The sequence below is a fragment of the Callorhinchus milii genome, unplaced genomic scaffold (assembly GCF_018977255.1).
Source record: "Callorhinchus milii isolate IMCB2004 unplaced genomic scaffold, IMCB_Cmil_1.0 Scaffold20, whole genome shotgun sequence".
Classification (NCBI taxonomy): Eukaryota; Metazoa; Chordata; class Chondrichthyes; order Chimaeriformes; family Callorhinchidae; genus Callorhinchus; species Callorhinchus milii.
In genome coordinates, this window is record NW_024704761.1 from 4,226,368 (window position 1) to 4,247,681 (window position 21,314).

At 47.6% G+C, this 21,314-nt stretch overlaps 1 protein-coding gene across 2 annotated transcripts in view; it reads right to left on the reverse strand.

Moving 5' to 3' along the window:
- cyth1b (cytohesin 1b) overlaps positions 1-21,314 on the reverse strand; it is an 85,872-nt gene that overhangs the window by 57,826 nt on the left and 6,732 nt on the right. Inside the window, exon 1 of one of the 2 annotated variants that reach the window (XM_042342303.1) lies at positions 12,670-12,947. The exons of the other annotated variant lie outside the window; for it this stretch is intronic. Coding sequence (XP_042198237.1) covers positions 12,670-12,742 — 73 coding nt within the window. The 5' untranslated portion in view covers positions 12,743-12,947. Of the gene's footprint in view, positions 1-12,669; positions 12,948-21,314 lie in introns of those variants that run through there. 2 annotated transcript variants of the gene reach the window in all.

Here is a 21,314-nt window from a genome sequence, read left to right on the forward strand (position 1 = left end):
TTTTGTGCTCTTGGAGGCAAAATTACTGATTCCGCCACCATCAATGCATGACTTGGCAAGCGGTCCGACCGTGTAAAGGTCCGCGTTGGCTGATCAGGCAGCTTCGCGGGAAAAAAAAACGCAGCCTCGGAAACGTGCACAGCCGCGCTCATGGGTTGAAGACAAAAAAAAAACTGCGCTGTGCAGACAAGCATTGCTGGAATGCACCGAATTCTGCGCTGCGCGGACAAGCATCGGTGGAATGCAGAGAAACTTCCCCTCTTATTTTGTGTGTTCTCTTTTTTTAATCTTTAAAAGCAAGTTGGAATAAAGGTCAAACACGCACATCAAAACAAAGACGCACCAACACACACGCACGCGCACACGCGTCACAGCCGTTTCCTCCCACCCCACCACCGCGTAAGGCGCAGCATTATTCTGTTTCTTTTTATGTGCAAAAAAAGCCTTAAAATCGAGAAGGAAAAGGTAAACATAATAAAAGTAGCAGCAGACCCAGCGGACGCCTTTGAAGCCCTGTTATTTTTCACACAGGAAAAAGCTTCAAGAAAGTCCGGTGGGTCCCAGTCTTTTGAAGCAAACAAGGCCACACAGTGACAGGTCCTGGAACGCTGCCCTGACCTATCGTTGCTCTGTGGGTTACAGTGGACAGATTCCCCCGTCATTCTAGTAAATCTATCGTCTTCCCAGCCCCCAACCTGGCTGGTTCATTTTTTTGTGGGCGAAACACGGCAACCGATTGCACGCGGCGATGCCCCATAAACAGTCGTGGATTGAGTGACCCAAATTTTTTTGGAGGGATTATTACGCCTGGAAACCGATCCTCCAACCCAACAGCTCAACTAGGAGAGACGGTCGGTTGGTGGGCAACGAGACAACTTGGGCAAGTTTAATAAAGTAACTGCTTTGTTCCCCAGTTCACCCCCATTTTCAATCAAGGAAAATGGCAATGGCGCAGTCATAAACGTTCATCCTACTGCCTGGAAGCCGTGCAGCTGCTTACATAAGTCACCACAGGAAAGTATAGCGAAACTGTGTGGTCGGGTATGTGCGCACGCATGTGTCTGAACGTGTGTGCGTGAGCAAGCATGTGTCCGAGTGAGCACTCGCGCGCGTGTGTATGTGGGTGTGCGTGAGTGAGCCTGTGCGCATGTCTGAGCGTGTGTGTGTGTGTGAGCAAGCGCGTGTCTCAGTGAGCGCGCGTGCGTGTAGGTGCGTGTGTGAGTGAGCGTATGTGTGTGTGCGTGAGCACGTTCGTGTGAGTCTGTAAGGGACGCACGCTCACGAAATACTGGAAACTAAATAGTGTTTTTTTTGCTGATTTAAAAAGGTGCAATTCACGAACAGGAAGTCTACTTCGTGCTTGGCTGGGCGATGCTGTGATTAAAAGCTAAAAAAAGACACCTGCAATAAAAAAAAAGGCAATATACACCTTACAACGATGCACAAATCGCCATCACTTGTTCATCAATGAGCCGGCAGCCAGACTCCATCGATTTCACCGCTAATTAAACCATCTCGTGGGAGTTCACTTCACACTCTGAAAATTAAAGGTTGTTTGGAGGGGTTTCAAAAGCGCTATCTAGGATCGTGTTTTCCTTAAGACTATAGATAAGCCTCGTTGTAAATGATCATTTTTCAATAAAATAATGAGGCAATTGAGCAGCACCCATTACGCTGCTCTGTCGGAGGCCCGACCTTCAGATAACATTTGCGGGGGAAGTTAAAGATCTCCACGGCACTATTTGGAATAGAGAAGGTATTCCCCCCCCACCACAGCGTCTTGGCCAACAATCCCCCAGGTAAAATTGATTATACTCCTTGCATCTAATATAGCGCCTTATCACGTCGCTGAGACGTCTCAAAGCGCTGTGCGCGGCATATTGTGAAGCGAATCGACTGTGTTATTTTTGTGGGCGAAACACGGCAACCAATTGCACGCAGCGATGCCCCATAAACAGTCGTGGAATGAGTGACCCACATTTTTTTGGAGGGATTATTACGCCTGGAAACTGATCCTCCAATCGACTGACAACCAGGTTCCTACTTAGTGTTAGGTGAATAAATAAAATCGGTTGCTCACGCCATGACTGTTTGAGGGGGCCTTACTGCGTGCCCATCGGTTGCTGCGTTTTCCTACAAAAACACAGTCGCTACCCTTGACAGCAAATACCTGTGAAGTGCTTTGAGACGTTTTGATGATGCCGTAGGCGCCTGCGTCAAACAGCAGGCGTTATTTTTAACAGCACGTGTAACTACCGAGCTGCGCACACGCACACACAAAAAAAAAAAAACTCCTTTCAGACCCTATTCCTAGTAAACAGCATCCTCTCTAGAGCACCTCAGCAACAGGTCCCGCAGTGAATACAGCTAACACATCACCTCGTCTGCACAGGAGGTGATGATGGTTATCAGTAGAGCATCCTGTTTATCGTTCACCTTTTGTGACACCTCCCAGCTCACCACCAGGTGCAGAAACCAGATCAAAAAGTACAGGTTTGGTCGCAAATTCAGCTCTGATATTGGGGGGGAAAAAAAGCAGTTCCATTGGCTAATTCCTGCTTACACACACACACGCACAGACTCATACGCGTGCGCGCACACGCATACAAACGCGCACACATAATCGTGTGAACATTCAACATTCCTGATCAGCAACCCCCCTCCTCGCTGTGGCTGCAGCAGAGATTCTAGTCGCAATGGCTGGGAAATGGGCCATATCCTTGGGACTTAATTTAGTTTACTTTCTTACGGTTTCCCCCGCGAGCTTCATTTGGATGCGGTCCAAATTGGAAATTAACTCACTCTCGGCTATCGATTTAACTCTGATTCAGGGCTGGCACGGCAGGGAATGTCCACGGTTGGGATATCAATTGCGGAGGAGGGGAAAAAAAAGACCTGGATGCGGTGTGAGCTGCCAATGACTTTCACTCACATTAACTTTAGCCCTGTAAAGCAGTGGGGGTAGAGGATAACCTTCAAAGCCCTTCTTGCAAATAAAACACGGTGACCGGCTAAGACACAAGGATTCTGAAACACAAGTAATTTTTTTGTTATAAGACGTGTATAAAGTGACACTTTGTTTTTGTGCCTGGATGGGTACATAGGGCCATTCAGCCCATCAAGCAAGCGTGTTCCACCAGTTCATTAGATCTTTAAATCCCTTTTCCTCTGAACCCCCTTAATAACCTTACTAACTTACTCACCCAACCTCCAACCCTGGTTGTAACATGTTGGTCAATCAGCGCTCAACGTGCTCTGACTCCCTAACTTTCACCCCATTCAGTCTGTAAGGACGTCAACTCCACTTGTACTTGATGCTCCTCCACAACAACAACAACATATTACATTGGTGTAGCGCATTTCACCTCAGGAGGACGTTCCTCAACTGTGTGCTCAACTGCAGTCAGCGTTGCATTATCGTTGGCATTATCGCGCAGAGCAGATTATACCAGGGTCGGAGATTGGGAGAGTAAGTAAGGTTATTAAGTGGGGTTCAGAGGAAAGGTGTTCAGGCGGACATTAGAAAGGTCCCGCGGTTCTATTCGAGGAGCGATAACAAAAGAAGCTTCTCCCGCTGTCTCTAACATGAGTCAAACTCTACACTACAGTTACAATACGATTCCCACTCATGCTCTACTAATGAGGCTATTTGGTGTTGTTCCCACTCAAATTGAATGGCCTGAGAAATCGCTGCAGGCCATCATTATTTCCAGCTGAGAGCAAAGACGTAAGCAGCAGCGAGCGATATCTCACTGGCAAAGACTATACAACATGGCGCGGCTGTTAGTGTTTGGCCAGAAGTCACAAGTAAAGCTTCAGGAGGTGCAAGAAAGTATCTCCCTCTGAATCTCCAGAACCCAGAGTATTTCCTGACTGGGCCTTGAAAACCTTATTGACAACTTAACTCCCTCCTATCTCAGCGCCTCCCTTCACCGCCCCCACCCCACTTCTCTCTCTACTTCACCTTAAAATTTATCCTTTTGCGCAGGACTAAGGTCACCTCCTTCCTCTCCTCCACACCCCGCGCACCGCTCCGAGCTGAGAGACACTGAGATAAGCTCTCCGAGAGGCGTGAAGGTCGCTATATGAATGCAAGTTGCTGTTGTTCGTTGTGCAGTGATCCAAGATGTTATCATAGCAAGTGGTTGTGGTTGAAATCCCAGACCAGTCACAACACAACAGTGATAAGGAGTCACTTTGGTACGAGGTGGTGGTGGGTGGGGGGGGGGCTCGGGATAAAAAAAACAATTGACAATGTGCAATACCTGTGGATATTTCAGGGTGAGATTATCACCCCAAGGGTCAACCACTTGATTAAAATTCCTTTCAAATCTGCAGACGAAAAACCAGAAGAGAAAAAATAAAGGACTAATATAAATGCAATTGCGTCTAAGCGAGTGTTTGGGGGGGGGGGGGGGTTGGGGGGGGGGAAGGGAAATACTTGTTCTTAAGTGGATTGCAATTTCATCATAAGTTGTTGCGCAGGAAATACATCTCTGCTGGGAATGTGCAAACACATACTCCAAGGGTTTGCATAACGCTGAGCCCAAGGCGTGCAGTTTAAGCTGTTTACTGTCATCAGCTTCCTCTGGAGCGTGTTATAGTTTTCAAAGGATTCAGATTTTAAGATATTTACAACCTAATTTTATCTGTCCTCTCTCCCCTCCCCAGGGTTCCTCTTGGGCTCCTACTGTGCACGGTTCAGCCTGGCTTAGCCTTCAGACCACTTGCCCGTGAGTTAGAAGGTTGTGAGTCAACCCCACTCCCCCCACGTCAATTGACTTGGAACTCGTACAGTCCCATGGCTGATGTTCCAACACGGTGCTGTGGGGGGGGGGGGGGGGGCGGGGGGGAGGGGGTACGTGGTGTCCTTCAGATGAGATGAGTTAAACCTATCTGCCAACTCGGGCACGTTCGAAAAGAGAAGGGAGTTTCTCCTGGTGCCCTGGCCAACAATCCCCCTGATAATACAATAATTCTTGCGTTTGATGCAGCGCTGAGGGCACTTCAAAGCGCTACACGGGATTTACCGTGAGGTGTAGTCACTGGGCACTTTGTCGGCGAACTCGGCAGCCAATTTTCCCACAGCCACGTTCCACATACAGCCAAGTGTTAACAGTGGTGCTGGTGGGAGGAGGGGGTTGAAACCGTGTGTGACAGGAAGAGAAATGACGTCCAGAAAATATACAGTCAATTCACTTTACAGTAGTCTGGTGAAGCGCTCTGAGAACGTGTCCCAGAAAACGGTCTGGTTTATGAGCCCTCTTCCAGGCGCACGGTGTCTGAGGAGAGAACTCACTGGCAGCTGGCAATCTCCAGCCACATCCCTGAGCATTACTCAGGAGCCGAGCACATCCAGCTGCATCAAGTCGACACAGCAGTCCTGTGACATGCGGTCACTTTAAAAAAAAGAATCACAGGCCTCGGCTAAAAATACTCAGCACTCCCATGGCTCATCATCACCAAACGCTCCACAACTCCACAGCCTAAACACTGAATAAATAATTCACAAACATTTGCAGCCACTGTAATTATCCCCCCTCGCACACTGATGGAAACTTTGTTGACCTTAGGTTTTGAGTCATCAAAACCTGGGGCAATAAGCAACAAAGACGCATTATTATCCAGAGATGGGTCAGTTCTTTTATACCCAGTCAGCTGCGTCTTTCACATCAACAGGACGTTTCAAAGCACTTTGGGGGTATTTTACTGTGCGTTTTTGCGGTTGGGATATAGAACGCCTTTGCTAGGAGCGGTGGTAGAAGCAGAATCCATATTAGCTTTCAAAAGGGAACGAGGTAGATATTTAGTAAGGAGTCAATGACAGGGTTATATAGCGAGGGGGTGGAGTGGGGTGGGAGGGGTGGAGAAAGGGGCAGGTAAATGAGGGCTGAACGGATCGCACTTTAAAAGAGTCGGCATTGATATCGATGGGCCGAATGGCCTTCTTCTGCGCTGTAAACCTTCACACTTCTAACAGAAACGGGGAGACCGTGACTTGGGCATTCACGACTGGTGCCGAATCTCCGGTAAAGAGACTGCTAATATAAATCGTGCCGGTGGCAATTCTATGGGCGTCTGTTAAACATTCTGATGAGATCCGAGGTCGTTACACAATCGTTCCTGTTCTTGCAGGTCCTGGAATCTCTACACTTCTGTCCTGGAGCCCAGCCTGCTTTTGGGGGACATCTTAAAACTTAAGACGCAACTTGGATGATTGGAGAGGAAAGTTTTTTTTCCCCCTGCGCCTCTGGTTGAAACGCAGCAAAAATCTAGTGCAACTAAAAGATACGGATCTCAGACAACCGACATGCTGAGGTGACAAAAATCACACAACTGCAGTAAAGAGATTACAGGAGAGCGAAGCAGAACCTAAGAAAGAACCTCAGTGCTTGCAATGCCCTGATCAGTGCATATCTAGTTTGTGGAAACTTTGGGTAGTGGAAATCTGAAACTCTCTCCCCCACAAAAAGGCTGTGAAGCTGAAATATGGGGATATAAGGCACAGGCGGGTAAATGGAATTGAGGGACAGATCCTGGGGCTAAAAAGAATAGAGGAATTGCTATACTTGTGGGAAATCCGATCGGATTTCAAGCAGGTAGGCAATGACATATGTTTTCTTGCACATCTAGTTACTGGAAGCTCAACTCCCGCCACCCTCCACGCCCCCATCCCAAGCAGTAATGTAACTCGCGTCCCTTATTAAGAAACCCCATGTTAAGAAATACCACTTAGAACTCGCTATTTAGCAACAAAGCCAAAAATTCTAGAAAGTCAGCTGCTAAATTGTCCGTCGGCAATTGCGCCCACGTACAAAAGAACATGAGAATTGCTAGATGTAAAAAGACCGAGGTACACGGAGTTCGCCTTCCACCATCTTCACATGACATGTCGTGTCCCAAACTATATACTGCATCCCGCGATAGGAATAAGATATTAAGGAGCGCAAAATTTTTACAGCAACTCTTCCCACTGTAAGCACCTTACAGTGGGAACACCTTACAGTATTCCTTACAGAATACCCACCCGACCATCCTCCCATGACACATCAAGCGGTTTCTAAAACGTCTCCCAGGTCCCAACCACCCTTCCTGGTAAACACCTGCGCCAATGGCTAATCACCGTGAGCAGAGGAAAATCGTCCCACTGAAAACCCCCAAGATTGGAGAGCCACTTCCCGTCAGCAAGAGGTTTAACGAAATAAATGATGGTGAACTTTAAACGGTACCACTCTCAGACTTCTGTCAGAGCCTGTGTACAATGTAGAACCCAACCACTAAATATTCATCAGCTTACTCAATCGCTGCCAATGCTTGGGATGATCAGAGAGCTGCATGAATTTACTTGGGAGAAATTTCAAGAAATATTCGCCACTTAGAGAACACGCAGTTATTACGAGTAATTTTCCCTCCCGCTTTCAAAACCCTTAAAAAATACAACAGTATTAGTAATAATATAACCCTTGCATTTGATACAGCGCCTTATCACGTTGCCGGGATGTCTCAGAGCAAATGCCTATAAATTGCAGAGACTGGGTGGGGTAAGGCCTGTGGAGGGAGTGGAAGACAAAGTTAACTCATACTACTCTTGCACTTTTTCCTTTATTTATTCCCCCCCTTGACACTGAATCCCCTGTTCAGTGCAAATGTAACCTTTAACCTCATCTTCACCCAGTTCAGGACAGCCAAACCCAACTCCAATTAATTTTCCTAATGCTGCTAAACCTCGCAATTCCCGGGGTAACGAAGTGGAATTTCTGCTCCTGATCCCTCAGAATTTAACAACTCGTCGGTCGACACAGTAACAGAAAACGTTTAATGTTTGCTTCCGAGTTTTAAAAATATTTTTTCTTTTGAAACCGCACAATAATAATAATAATCCTTGCATTTGATACGTCTCAGAGCGCTTCACAGAATAGACTGGAAAGTGAACTGACTGTATATTTGTGGGCAAGATGTGGCAACCAATTGCACACAGCAGTGTCCCACAAACAGTCGCGGATTGAAGTGACCAATTTATTATTGTTCTTTTTTCTTGAGGGATTATTTCCCAATGCAATTGGGAACCTTGTTTATTATTTAAATCGTTCCACTCTTAACAGTTAAGAGTTTCTCTCTCTCTCTCTGTGTGTCTCTCTCCTGGAGACCTCATAAGGTTTCAGACGTTCAACTAGGTCTCTGCCAACACTGCACAGCAATCAGACACCGGGACTCGAGCCAGGAGGAACAGAAGGTCAAACGGACAAGTGGGGCTTAACCGAGTAACTGAGATCAGTAGTGAGCATAAACAAGCATTTGTTGTGGTGCCTCCGGCGACTAACATCAACGCTTTGCATTGACATGGCTTGTTCAACACGGAACAATGGCAACAGGTCTCAAGGTGCTTCTCAGGGAAGCGCCGTCAAGTGTAGTGACCGCTGATGCGGGATAACCCGGCGGACAGTAAGGCACCATTATGTAAAGAAACACAAGGTGAACATCTGCTGTGGTCATCTCACACACACACACACACAGAATATATACACACACATACACTTGTGACTTGGGTGAGTCACAAGAGCAGTGTACAGCAAATTGGATCACAGACGCTTCTCCTTCCTTGATTCTACTCCCCACCCCTTCCCTCACCACCACCCCACGCCCAACCCCAAACTGGCTTCGCAGTTGTGAACACACAGGGTGGGGGGGAAGAGTTAATAAGGTCAGGATGTTCAGCAACATGAAAGACCCTTTGGAGCCAATAAACACAAAACCTTCTGGGGGGTGTTTTTTTTTGGGGGGGGGGGACAGTCACACACATAGAGTATATGCACACACGCACACACACTCAGTACGCTCACACACGCTACTCTCCAGATACTTTCCATGCGACGGGTGGGAATTGGGGAACTGGGGAGGAAACCGTCGGAATACGTATGAGTGGTGTCTCTGTCCTCCGCCAGGCGCCTATGGTGGACCGCTTTCACTTCCAAACCTTCCCCGGCACACCAAACTTTTCGGGATCAGGTCAAGAAAGACAACAACAACAACTTGCATTTATACAGCGCCCTTCACCTGGAGTAAGTTTGACAAAACCCACCACTTTACAGTAAAATCCTGCGAAGTGCTTTGAGATGTCTCGGCGACGTAAGCGATCAGGCACTGTGTGCATCAAATGCAAGGTTCATTATCATTATTATTATTATTATTCATCTTGCGCGCCCCAAATCAGGAGCTTTTGCAAAACCATCGCTGGGTGTTCGACGGGAAGCCGCTTTAGCTTTTTTTCCCCCACAGATTTTTGTCGGGAGCAAAAGTGGCAGGAGAAAACGTGGACCACAAAGGGTTAAACCACGGGAGGTGAATAATGCATTCAACATCTGCTCCAACAGATGGCCTTTCCTGTTCACCACTGTGGTCCTGCAGAAGCAGCCTTCCGTCTCTCCCCTGTCCATCTACTGAGCGCACAGAGAGAGGCGAGGACAGGAGCAAAGTTCGAAGGAATCGGGGTGGGGTGGGGTGCGGGGGAGGGGGGGGGAGAGGAGGCACAGAAATTCTCGTTTACCACAATTCAGGTTTTTTTAAAAAAAACAAGACACCAAAATGAAGAGCCGTTCAATTTATATCCTGTCGGTAATTTGCAACAGAATGAAAAGCAAAACACAAACAAACAAAAAATCCATTCACCCTCATCACTGAAGAGAGGATTATGTAAATTTACTGTAAATCCAAATTACAAAAAAATGCGCTCGACATGTACTGACCGATTGTGATTCTCTTTAAGCCGACTCTAAACTGCACTCAGTCTGATCAGGGTTTAAATTTTGCATCTGGAAGAAACTCACAATAATAATAATAATTAATAATAATAACAGTCATCGCATTTGGTACGGTACGCTTTACGTTGGGAGGACGTCTCCAGGCGCTTCGTGGGATTTACCGTACAGTGTAGTGACCGAGTTTTGCAGGCGAATGTAGCCGGATTATTGGACGACTGGGTTTCAGACGCTTTTCCACTTCGTTACGAATGCACGGCATCAAAGCCAATTCGTTGCAGCAGCTACAAGCGTGAACTGACTACGTTTGCGCCCATCGTTCCCGCTTCCGTAAAAACCAGAGCGTGCGCTGGCGAGGCGAAGCGAGCGCGCTCAACTTTCCGTGTGGACAGCTGTGTGTATAAACCTGACACCTCGCTGTCAGTGACCTGGGAGACAATCTGTATTGGCTTTACACACAAAATAAAATCAAGTCTATTCTTCAGAAATGCAAACAATGGGCTTTGGCATGACTGCAATGTTGGATGAGTCACAAGGCCAGTGTACAGCAGACTGGATCATGGACGCTTTTCCTTCCTTGATTCTATTCCCCCCAACGCCCAACACCGCACCACTCCCAGCCCCAAACTGGCTCCGCAGTTGTGAACGCACAGGTGGGGAGAAAGAGTTAATAAAGTCAGGATGTGCAGCAACATGAAAGACCCTTTGGAGCCAATAAACTCAAAACCTTCTGGGGGGTGGTTTTTTTTGGGGGGGGCGGGGGGGTGCAGGCAACGCCACCCATTGAAGGTCCCACCACATTGAGTCTTTCTCCAAGTGCTTCGCTGGATTTTACTGTCCAGTGCCAGTGACTGTTTTTTGTACACAGCCTGCAGAGCGGGGGTTCAATATCCTAGTTAGTCCTTGCACTCAAGGAACATTTGATTTCACAAGTGGAGCCACAAGGTCTAATCAAGGCGTCTTGCACATCCATCTTACAGGATTCCAGGAACTAAACAAGGCCGGGTATCTGCAAATCTTTTCCGGGAAAATGTGAATCAAACTCTTGCAATCAAACCTTCTCTGCCGTGTATTCCAGTACAGAGCATTGACATGAATGACTCTAACCATTATTCACACCTGTGCATTTTATATACACTGTTGTTTTTGTGCTGTCGGTAGGCGTTAACACCTGAAACAATTAGGATTCCCTCGAGTCTAAAATCAATCACAAATCAATTTGTTTTTTTTTTTAAAAATTGCTTCAACCCTTACATTTATTAAAGACCTCTTTTATCTACATTTTCTGAACAGTAATAAACGTGAAGCAGTAGAAAGATTAGCAGTGGAGGCTGTGCCAGGATATTGAGGATATTTTGATCTGTCTGTCATTGAGACATAGGACAACGTACGTTACTTAACATAAAGAGGAACAGTGTTTCCTCGGTTCTATAGTTCACTGGAGCTAGTTTACCGATTGGCGTTTCTGAATCGATCTGATGATTATCGCGCTCAGTTGCGACACTGCTTGAGTTTCTCGTCTCTGATTACAACAACAGAAAGTAGCCAGCATTGGAAATGAGATTCCCGGTCAAAAAAAAAATAATTTTCGGTCCCTCAATCCACAACTGTTTGCGGGACGCCGCTGTGCGCAATTGGCTGCCGAGTTTCGGACACAAAATACACAGTCAAGCTACTTTACAGTATATTCTGTGAAGCACTTTGAGACGTCTTGACGCCGTGATAAGCGCTATATCAAATGCAAGGATTATTATTAATATTAATTATTATTGCCGCGAGTGAAGATGCCTTTGCCACAAACGGCCATAGCCCCCAAAGCTTTCTCGAGACATTGAAAATCCCTTTGGCAGATTCTCTAAAAAACTCGACCCAACAACCTCCGAAGGGTTATCGACTGCGTCCCAACTGTTTCCTCTCCTGCCATATGGTGCCCTATTTGTCAATGTAATGGGAATCAATTAAGCATTTGCAAAACCGTCTTCAATTCCCAGCAGAAATCAGATAAGCTCCCGAATTTAGGGAAATCCGCAAATGTGCAATTTACTTTCTATTTGGGACGATGCAAATTTCTTCAGAAACAAACAATGAGCACAGGACAGGTCTCAACTCTTTGTGGCCGAAGTGCGGCAGCCAATTGCGCACAGCAGTGTCCCACAAACAGTCCTGGGGTTGAGTGACCAAAATTATTATTATTTTTTGGAGGGATTATTACCCACAGAAAGTGGTCTGCCAATCGACTAACAACCGGGTTCCTACTTACTGCACTTCCAAAGGATCGCAATTCCCTACACTTCAGCACTTAACAACGAATCCTCACCAGCAATTAATTCCAAATATGCGCTCATCTCCCAAAAGATTCCAGATGTTTCTAACCTAGAAACCTCTGGCTACTGCGAAATGAGAGGAGGAAACCCAAACATTGCGTACAGTGCAAGTAAATTAAAATCAAGTCGTCAGAAAGGCAGAGTGTGATTTTTGTGCATCAAATGTGGAAGAATTTCAGGAGCAAACGCAACCGATGTGTTTTTTTTTTACACACACGCAGTTTCTTTCTCCCCTTTCCTCACAAACACAATTTCCGCGACTCGTACAGCTGTTTGCAACAGAACGCATCAATTTCCAGTCTTTCCCCTCCACGGTTGCTAAGTAAGCTCCTTCGAGTCATTACATAGACACGGTATGATGCTACCACAACAGGCAATGGGCTTAATTAACCCTCGCTAAACACCAAGCTGGGTCGGGCTGAAATGCTGTGCAAAAGCAGATATGGGGCATCGCGTAACTCAGCAATAGCTTTTCGTCATGACAACTTGTATTTCAATATTGTGATGAAAATTGCTTACACCTTACAGTGAAAGCTACCTCTCAGTCTCGGATTCTGTACACAAACGACCACCAGAGCAGAGAAACCTACCTGCGTTCGCATTCGGACTTGGGCACAGGAAAGCCTGAAAGCTGGACGCACAAAGCTCGCTGACAGTCCCCATCACCACGATCGATCAAGTGCTTTCAGTTAAACCCAGGGACCGGCTAAATGCATCCGTTTCGAACGGTTGTTCTCGCCTTCGCTGAAGCAGCATTTAATCCAACCAGTGGTCAGAGGGAGTCTTGGAAGTTGCACCATCGAATGGGGAACTGCTATATATAGGAAGGAGAGGTGATGACAGCTTTTGGCTGCCAGCAACCAGCTTGCAACTGACCACGTACCCTCACGGAAAGGCTTAAAACATTTCCAAATTGCCAAGAATTAAAACGTCACCGTCTGACAACCTGCCTCACGCTCCTCTCTCCGCCAATCAGGAGCAGGCAGAGGAAGAACAGTCAGTCTAAGATCGAATTAAGCCAATAAAGTTGAATCGTTTAGAACTGGTTTGCTGTCCCTCTCTCCCTTATTCCCAAATCCCTCCCCCCCCCAACCCGCCCCACTTCCTCCCTCGCCCTCCCCCCTTGCTCGCTCTTTTCCAATTTTATTTCAAGGTTATTTTTTTTTCCCACCCCTTATCTTTTCTTTTCTAACAAAAAATCAAGGATGCAATGTTCACCTGTTAAACCTCAGAAATATCAAGTGTTCACTGTTGCCTGGCAACTAGTTACATAAAACCGAGCGCTCTGTTCGGATGTGCCACTCTCAGTGGTGTGAAGAATGAGGTTTCATTTTTGATTAAAAGAAAGTGCAAACCCATGTGCAGGGTGTGGGGGGTTAATAAAAGTACCTTTTCAGTTAGTGCCGGGCAGGGCGAAACATTGGGCAAGTTTCCTTACTCCACACGCCTCTGTTTACCAGCAATAAGTAGGAACTCGGTTGTTATTCAATTGACCGATCGCTTTTCCACAGGTAATAATCCCTTCAAAAAAGTAAGAACAATAATAATTCGGTCACTCGATCCGCGACTGTTTGTGGGACACTGCTGTGCACAATTTGTCCATTTTGCCCACAAAAATATGCAATCATTCCGCTTTACAGTTTATTCTGTGAAGCGCTTATTGTATTATTATATAGTGAGAGAACATAGAACTTCACCTCCAGAGAACCGAGAAGGCAATTCTAGATGTTATTCCGACATGCCTGCTTCCATCTCCTAAAATAAAATGAACTGAGGTTCAAACCACGGACAAAAATCACTCGGAATTATATAAAAAAAATTTAAAACTTGCCAGCGAGTCCATTAACATGATCCAAGCCATTTAATGTTGGTTCCAACCGTCTGAGTACTCTGTGACCAGCTTAATGTGTATCAGGTCGATCCACCCCCCCATATTTTAGAAAGATTATTCTGTGATGAAATGGATAGGATCAGGATAGTAAAAGCGTTGGCGGTGTGTGTGTGTGTGTGTGTGGGGGGGGGGTTTAACAAAAGATATAACATTTGCTTCTGAAATTCCAGCCCGACTCAGTCAGTGATACGTTTGCCTTCAAGTCAGAAGGTTCCCCCAAAGATGGGGGCTGTGTGATGAAGCCCCCCATCTTTGCAGGGTGGTGGGATTGACTTTGAGATCACTGTCAAGACTGACGCCCAAGTGCAGCGCTAGGTCGGGGGGGGTGGGGGGGAAGGAAGTATAACCATCTTTAAAACAACAAAGTAATGGGTTTCTGTACCTCTTTTATTTCTTGGAATCCAAGATTTTTAAGATTCCGGGCTTCAACATAAACGAGTCTTGCTTTGAAAGCTTAAAAGGGAAGTACAACAACAACAGCAAAATGACATTTACAGAGCGCCTTTCACGTCGGAAGGACGTCCCAAAGCGCTGCACAGTCAGGGGTCGGGGCCCGAGCATGGGAGAGGGGTGGTGTAGAGGTGAGGGAAGGCAGAGAGGTGGGAGGGAGACCAAAGGCACGGTCGAAGAGAAGGGTCTTGAGACCGGCCTTGAAGGAGGCGAGGGAGCAAGCGAGGCGAAGGGACCGTGGGATGGAGTTCCAGAGTGTGGGGCAGAGAGGCTGAAAGCCCGGCCACCGATGGGGAGGGCAGGTCGGGCGGGAGACATGGAGCAGCCTGGAGCCCGATGAACGGAGGGAGCGGGCAGGTTGGTAGGGAGTCAGCAGGTCAGAGGGGTAGGAGGGGGCAAGGCCATGGATGGCCTTAAAGGTGAGGACGAGGAACTTGAACTCGAAAGGTACATCTGAAGGGTAATCCAGAGCACTGCTGATGACAGTACAGCCCAGGCTGGCTCATCGGCAAGACATGGAAAGGCTAGTCACTGGGGGCAGGGAATCATCCCACTCAACACCTGTTAACCTTGCCAGCAAAAGCCCTTTTGTGTAGGGTGGTCCTAGCAGGACAACCAGCGCGAAAGCTTGGCAGACAGCAATATCAATGGCAAGTTACGCAGTTGTAGCTGGTTAGACTCCAGCAGTTACCCTAACACACACTCTGTGGTCCCCAAGCCTTGGTTCTTGCCAACCTGCGCCTAATATTTTCTGGAATTAGGTAAGCGGAATGTATCTCTCCAAGGGAAAGGCATTCCATTCCACAACCTCTCTCTGGAATTTCCTTGTGTGGGTGGGATTCATGGAATGCTCAGTTTGGGTTGGATACTCTTAAAGGCATGGTGATGGGTTTCCGCAGGTGTCAAGACACTTGTCTGACCAAACAAAACGACATAGTTTTTCTCATCTGACTCAATTAATCTCGGCTCGACTGCACTTGGAAGCGGACTATAATTGGAACAATTTATCTTCGTTCCTTTCCCTTTACATCACCATCCTAAGATTACAACTGCAAGGTTTAAAAGTTACTGGGGCGAGGGTGGTGGAGAGACTGCGTGATTGTGGGCAGGAGCAAAATCAGAATGCCGAGAAGAACTGAACATTATTGAGTTGGTTCCAAAAGCAACAGATGCCCCTGTTTTCTGTCTTCTCTTTTTTTTCCCTATGAGATGTACGTCCGCGAAGAGATTTCACGGCTTCAAGGCTGAAAACGCTGTTGCTAAGCCCTCTGCGGACTCCGGCATTGAAACCTGTTGCTATGACACAGAAATACACGCTGTATTTTGCTGATCTATTGTTAGACAAAATGACAGGATTGGAAAAATAACTGGGAAATTGAAAGCACTTTGCAGCGAAGCTTTTCATTCTCATTATTTCTCTGGCAGCCGAATCCATAATTGAAACACATGTCGAATCAGGCCAGGCACATCCATTCAACAAAGGCACTTATCGTCTCGGGGTCAAAGGCTGATTCATTGCCACACAACAGCTACCGCATGGAAATAGGCCATTCGGCCCAACTGGTCTGTACTAATTGTAATAATGATAATCCTTGCATTTAATATACAATACAAAATTACATTTGTATAGCGCCTTTCACGTCGAGAGGACGTCCCAAGGCACTGGGATAGCAGCTAGTTTTAGCAGCTGCTTGTCCCAACGAGGACCACCCTACCCATCAGGGCTTTGGCTTGCAGGGTTAACAGGAGCTGATACAGCACCTTATCGGGCAGCGGCTATGGAGAAAGGAAAGTGATAGTGCCTGACCCGCTGAGTGTTCCCAGCCACTTCTGGTTTTGCTTTGAGATTGCCAGCATCTGCAGTATTTTGTGCTTTGTAGCACCTTATCACGTGTTTGAGACGTCACAATACGCTTCCCGGAATATACTGTAAAGTGAATTGACTGTATATTTTTCTGGGCGAAACGTGGCAGCCAATTGCATACAGCAGTGTCCCACAAACAGTCGTGGATTGAATGGCCAAATTGTTACTTAAAGCATTTATTGTTTTTTAAAAATCGATTAATACCCCCGAAATGCGATCCACCAATCAACTAACAACCGGGTTCTTACTTACTGCTAGGTGAACAGTGTGGAGTGAGGAAACTTGCCTAACGTTGCCTAAACCCCCCCGGGAATCAGACCCAGGAGCTCTTATTGACGAGACAGTACTCTAACCCGCCCACACATTCCCTTCCCGCCACCCCTCTCTGCAGCGGGTGAAGCGGGCTGATGAAGAGGCAAGTTACAACATAAATTGGCAAGGAACTCAGATCACGATACACTTGGCACTGCGTGTGTCAACAGGTACAAGGGGAGGCAAAGACTAAGCCCCAAGGATTAGTAGAGGTGAACTGAAAGTAGTCGTGGGAACCCTGCCAATCTCAAAGCGAATCTGGGCGCGCACGGTGTCATTTTAATGATCTATGCAAAGAGAATTAAATGCTTCAGGTGATACGATAAACATATTTTGTAGAAAGTTGTTTGAAACAATATTTTGGGGGTTTGGTTTTTGTTGTTCGCTGGCAGAGATCAGCGGAGAGATTTCCTGCATCGTTTCTGCTCACGATCCCCGACGGCTACGGATCAGGCTCGCAATAATTCCTGAAATTCTCCAGAGCAAGCACCTGCCTGCAGCACCAAAAACACTTGGCAGAAAACTGCTGTCTGGTGTAGTGACTGTCCCAACTGTAACCAACTCGAGGAGGGGGTGGGGGGTGGGAGGGGATGGAAAGAGATGGGTTGAAACAAAGTGAGAGGCACAGAGTAGACCTTCCTCTTTGATGGTGTCCATGGTCACCTCCCCTCTCTCCCTGGCACCCCATCAGTCAAGCATGTCTGGAGAGCTCCAGGTGCACAACTACAACAACTTGCATTTACACAGCACCTGCCAACAAGCACCAGCTCAGCTCAGGGCTTGTAAGCGCCCATTGCAGAGGAACTGATTCGGGCCCTCAGCGCTGGCTCTTGCCACTGCCTACAAGACCCTGGCCACCAGTGTTGACAGGCGCAATCGTGAGTAATTCTCAAGGAATGAGATCACGGAATCCAACCCGACCCAATGTTTGCCGCGTCGGCTTTAATTAGAAAGAGACCATCAACATTCTAGGTGGCTGCAGACAGCAACGCCCACCAACTGTACGTCGCTCCCATTAACAGCTATTGTACCACACTCAACACAGCCCTGGAAGAGGTTACTTACTCCCACGCTAAGCCGAGCTCCTGTCTGCTTGTTCAGGTGGATGTTTAAAGATTCCCCGCACCCCACCGGCGCTATTCGAAAGGACAAAGGGAGTTTCTCCTGACGACCCGGCCAATAATCCTGGTAGATAAACTGGGTGCTCGCTTCGACTATTTGCGACAACCTTCTGTGTGCATGGCTCGGCTGTTGCGCTTGTCCAGTCACCAACCACACTCAACAGCAGTTACTAACCACGAGACATCAGAGGGAATTATGAAACGCGAGGATTATTATGTTATTAATGGTCTGCCGCAACACCACAAATTTGCCACAGGTTGGGTTTGACTTAGAAAGGACTATACCTGAGCATTGAGAAACGTGAGGCGGCAGGAGGTTGGAAAGCAACGCTTTAATTATAACCTGCCAGGGTTCAGGAGCTGTGATGTAGGATAAGTGCTCTAAAGAATGCAAATTCAGAGCTTCCCCTTGCTCAGAGCAACAACGGTCAACGTTTGGCAGCAAGCACCAACAACAACTTGCATTTATGCAACGCCCTTCGCGTAGAAATAGCGGCTCAGAGCGCCTCACAGTGGCGGGGTTGGGTGCCGAGCCAGCGAGAAGGGAGAGGGGGATGGGGAGAGAGAGCAAAGGTGCGGACAAAGAGGTAAGGTTTTCAGGTGGGGTTTAAAGATAGATAAGGGAGGGCGAGGTGGATAGATTGACTCAGGTGGGATTTGGCTCAGGGAGACTTGGGCGAATGGAAAGGAATGGAAAAATGGGGGAATTCATAACCTTAAAAGACACACCTTTCTGAAGGACTTTCACAACGAGTAATGAGCAAAAAAGTAATAGAGGTCCGAGCTCCCAATGTCAGTATTGCTGGGGGTGTAGCTGTGACGGGAGGGAATTGGTTAGGGTCAAGGCTTCACGATGATAAATGATCCTTTTATTCAATGGAGGGTCTTGGAATAGCCAAACTTTTCCGAAGCGCTCCACGCGGAATTAGAGTCAGCCTTGCTCGGTCGGTCAACACGCTTGCCTCAGAGTCAGAGGCCATGGGTTCAACACCCCGCCCGCCCCCTCTCTCCCCCGCCTCCCACTTCAGGGGAGTTTGAGCTCAAACATTCCCAGCCCGACATTATATAATAATAATAATAATAATCCTTGCATGTGACACAGCACCTTATCAAGTGGTTGAGACGTCTCAAACGCTCTACAAGATACACTGCAAAAGTGTCCCACAAACAGTCGCGGATTGAGTGAATGCATTTTTGTTTCGGAGGGATTATTGTCGGGGATGCCATCAACTCGGATGAGATAGGGTACCGGTTTCGAGCCTTCAAACGGAAGACGAGACCACGACGGTTACAGTTTGATTGACGGCTTTTTTTTCTTCTTTGCAATTACAGTAGGCGTCAAAACAGTTTACCGAGCGGAGACAGTCATTCACTTGACTTTTGCTGCCTTTTCTGGGTTGAAGGCGGGTTCGTAGGGTTTGTGAATGCTTTTGGATGAAGTCCTGTCCTGTCAGCTGATGAACAATCAGCATTATTTTGTCACGTCTCATCACCACAGGCCGCTGAAAATCCCCTACTCACTTCCCTGGTTCCGAACCCAGACTTCTACTTTCACAACAAGTGGCTGTATATACACCCCCACAAAAAGCTTCAAAGTTCAGTGGCCTTTCCCGCGCATGTAAACGGTGCCGGGGAAATAGCGACTGACAAAGATTCAGATTTGCGCAACGGCTTTCGTGTCGGGAGGACGTCTCGACAACCATTTATATAGCGCCCCTGCAGGGTAGCGCCTCAGAGCGCTTGACAGTAGTGGAGCAAGATGCCGAGCCTGGGGTGGGGGGGGAAAGAGGTGGGATGGGGGAGTTGACCGTCAGCACGGTCGAACTGGAACATCTACAGGCGCCACCTCACGATGTGGAAGAAGGGGGCAAAGCGGAAGAGAGTTCCAGAGTTTCGGAGGGTAGTGACTCGAAAAGCGGCCACCGACAGTGGAACGGAGGGCGCGAGGGACAAGCGGGAAGCCAGAGGCCGGTCTCAAGACACTGGCTGGGCACCCAACGTTTGTTTTTAAATCATCACGATAAACTGAAGGGGAGATTCATTCACTTCAACTCACTCGCGGCGATTAAAAAAAAAAAACACGTTGAGAATATTGAAATGTGAAGCAGAAACACTTCTCTCTCACTCACACACCCATCCCTTCTCTCCTCTCATTCCCACCCACCCCCCCTCCCACCCAATACCTCGCCACCCCGCCCGAAACAAAAACACCCTGCTCCGAACTCAGCCCTGCGGACAGAACAGCTTCAGCTAACTGTCATGTAGGCATGTTTTCGATCTGTCAAAACAGGAATCCAGCACGATAACAAAATGTTCCTTCTCAATCACTTTGCAGGGTTCGCTCGTCATCACACAGTCCATCGCTGCTCCCCTGCTGTTGCTGTTGCTGCAGCACAGTTTGCTTCCACTGCAACGGCAAGCCTCGCCTTTAATGCAGCACCGCACACGTCGGGGAGGACGTCTTCAAACGAGCATCACTGGACAGAGCCCCTGTAGCGAATTGGCTAGAGCGGCTCGCCTCGCAAGCGAGAGGTCCCTGGGTTCGATGGTACCCGGGCAGGCGGAAACCTTAGACCAGTTTCCTGACTCCACACGCCTCTGCTTACCCAGCAGTGATTAGGAAACCGGTTATTAGTCGATTGGCGGATCGCTTTTCCGGGGGGTAACAATCCCTTTAAAAAAATAATCATTTGGTCGCTCAATCCATGACTGTGTGTGCCCTTGAGCACTGATGAGTTGAAGACTAGCGCAGTGTGTGTGTGTGGCCCTGCAATCTCTTACGGAAGAACTGCTGCCAACTAAGCTTCCTCCAATACAGTGAGTCTTAGTCCTCATCGAATCTACTCCTTCCCCTTCCCACCCGCCACCAGCAGCTAATGCTTCTTCCTCGCATAGTTTCTCTCCCCCACCCCACCCCACCCCGCATCAAACCAGTTGCCTCCGCAGTTGGACTGGAAGCCAAATAGCGGGGAAACACGAGGCACAACTGCACAACAGATGAATGTCTGTGATCTCGAACACTGCAAAAACACTTGATACGTTTTCCACGGAATCTTAGAATGTCTTTTTCCCTCTTGCAGTCTTTCTCCAAACTCCCTTTTATGCAACCTTCATTTTTTAAAATTGTTACGCTTTGATACCGCGCATTTCACATCACTCGAGGAGACGTCCGATGTGTTCTGCGACGTGTAGTGACTGTGTCTTTGCAGCCGAATGACAAACATTCCGTTTGCCCTGACAAATGCTAAAATGGGTTTGTCGGTCTCTGGTTATATTGCACGCTCGCTTTCCTTTTACACATTTTTTTTTAAGCCACGCACAGCTGCCACTGCTAACATTCCCGAACACGCCTGGCAGGTGGAAAGCTCACAATGGCGCCATTCCTTACACTGAAAACTGAACGCAACGAGTTGAAACATTGACCACTGATGGAAACGGAGGAGGAGTGGGGTTGGGTGCAGTGGAGGTGGGGGTGGAAGGGTGGAGAAAGGAAGAACCCAAATATTGTGCTGTGTCCAGCAAACTTTCACAATTATCTTGCAACGTAACCCAGACACGGAACGAAACGTGCCGCTGTACAAAAGTCGTTGACGTTTT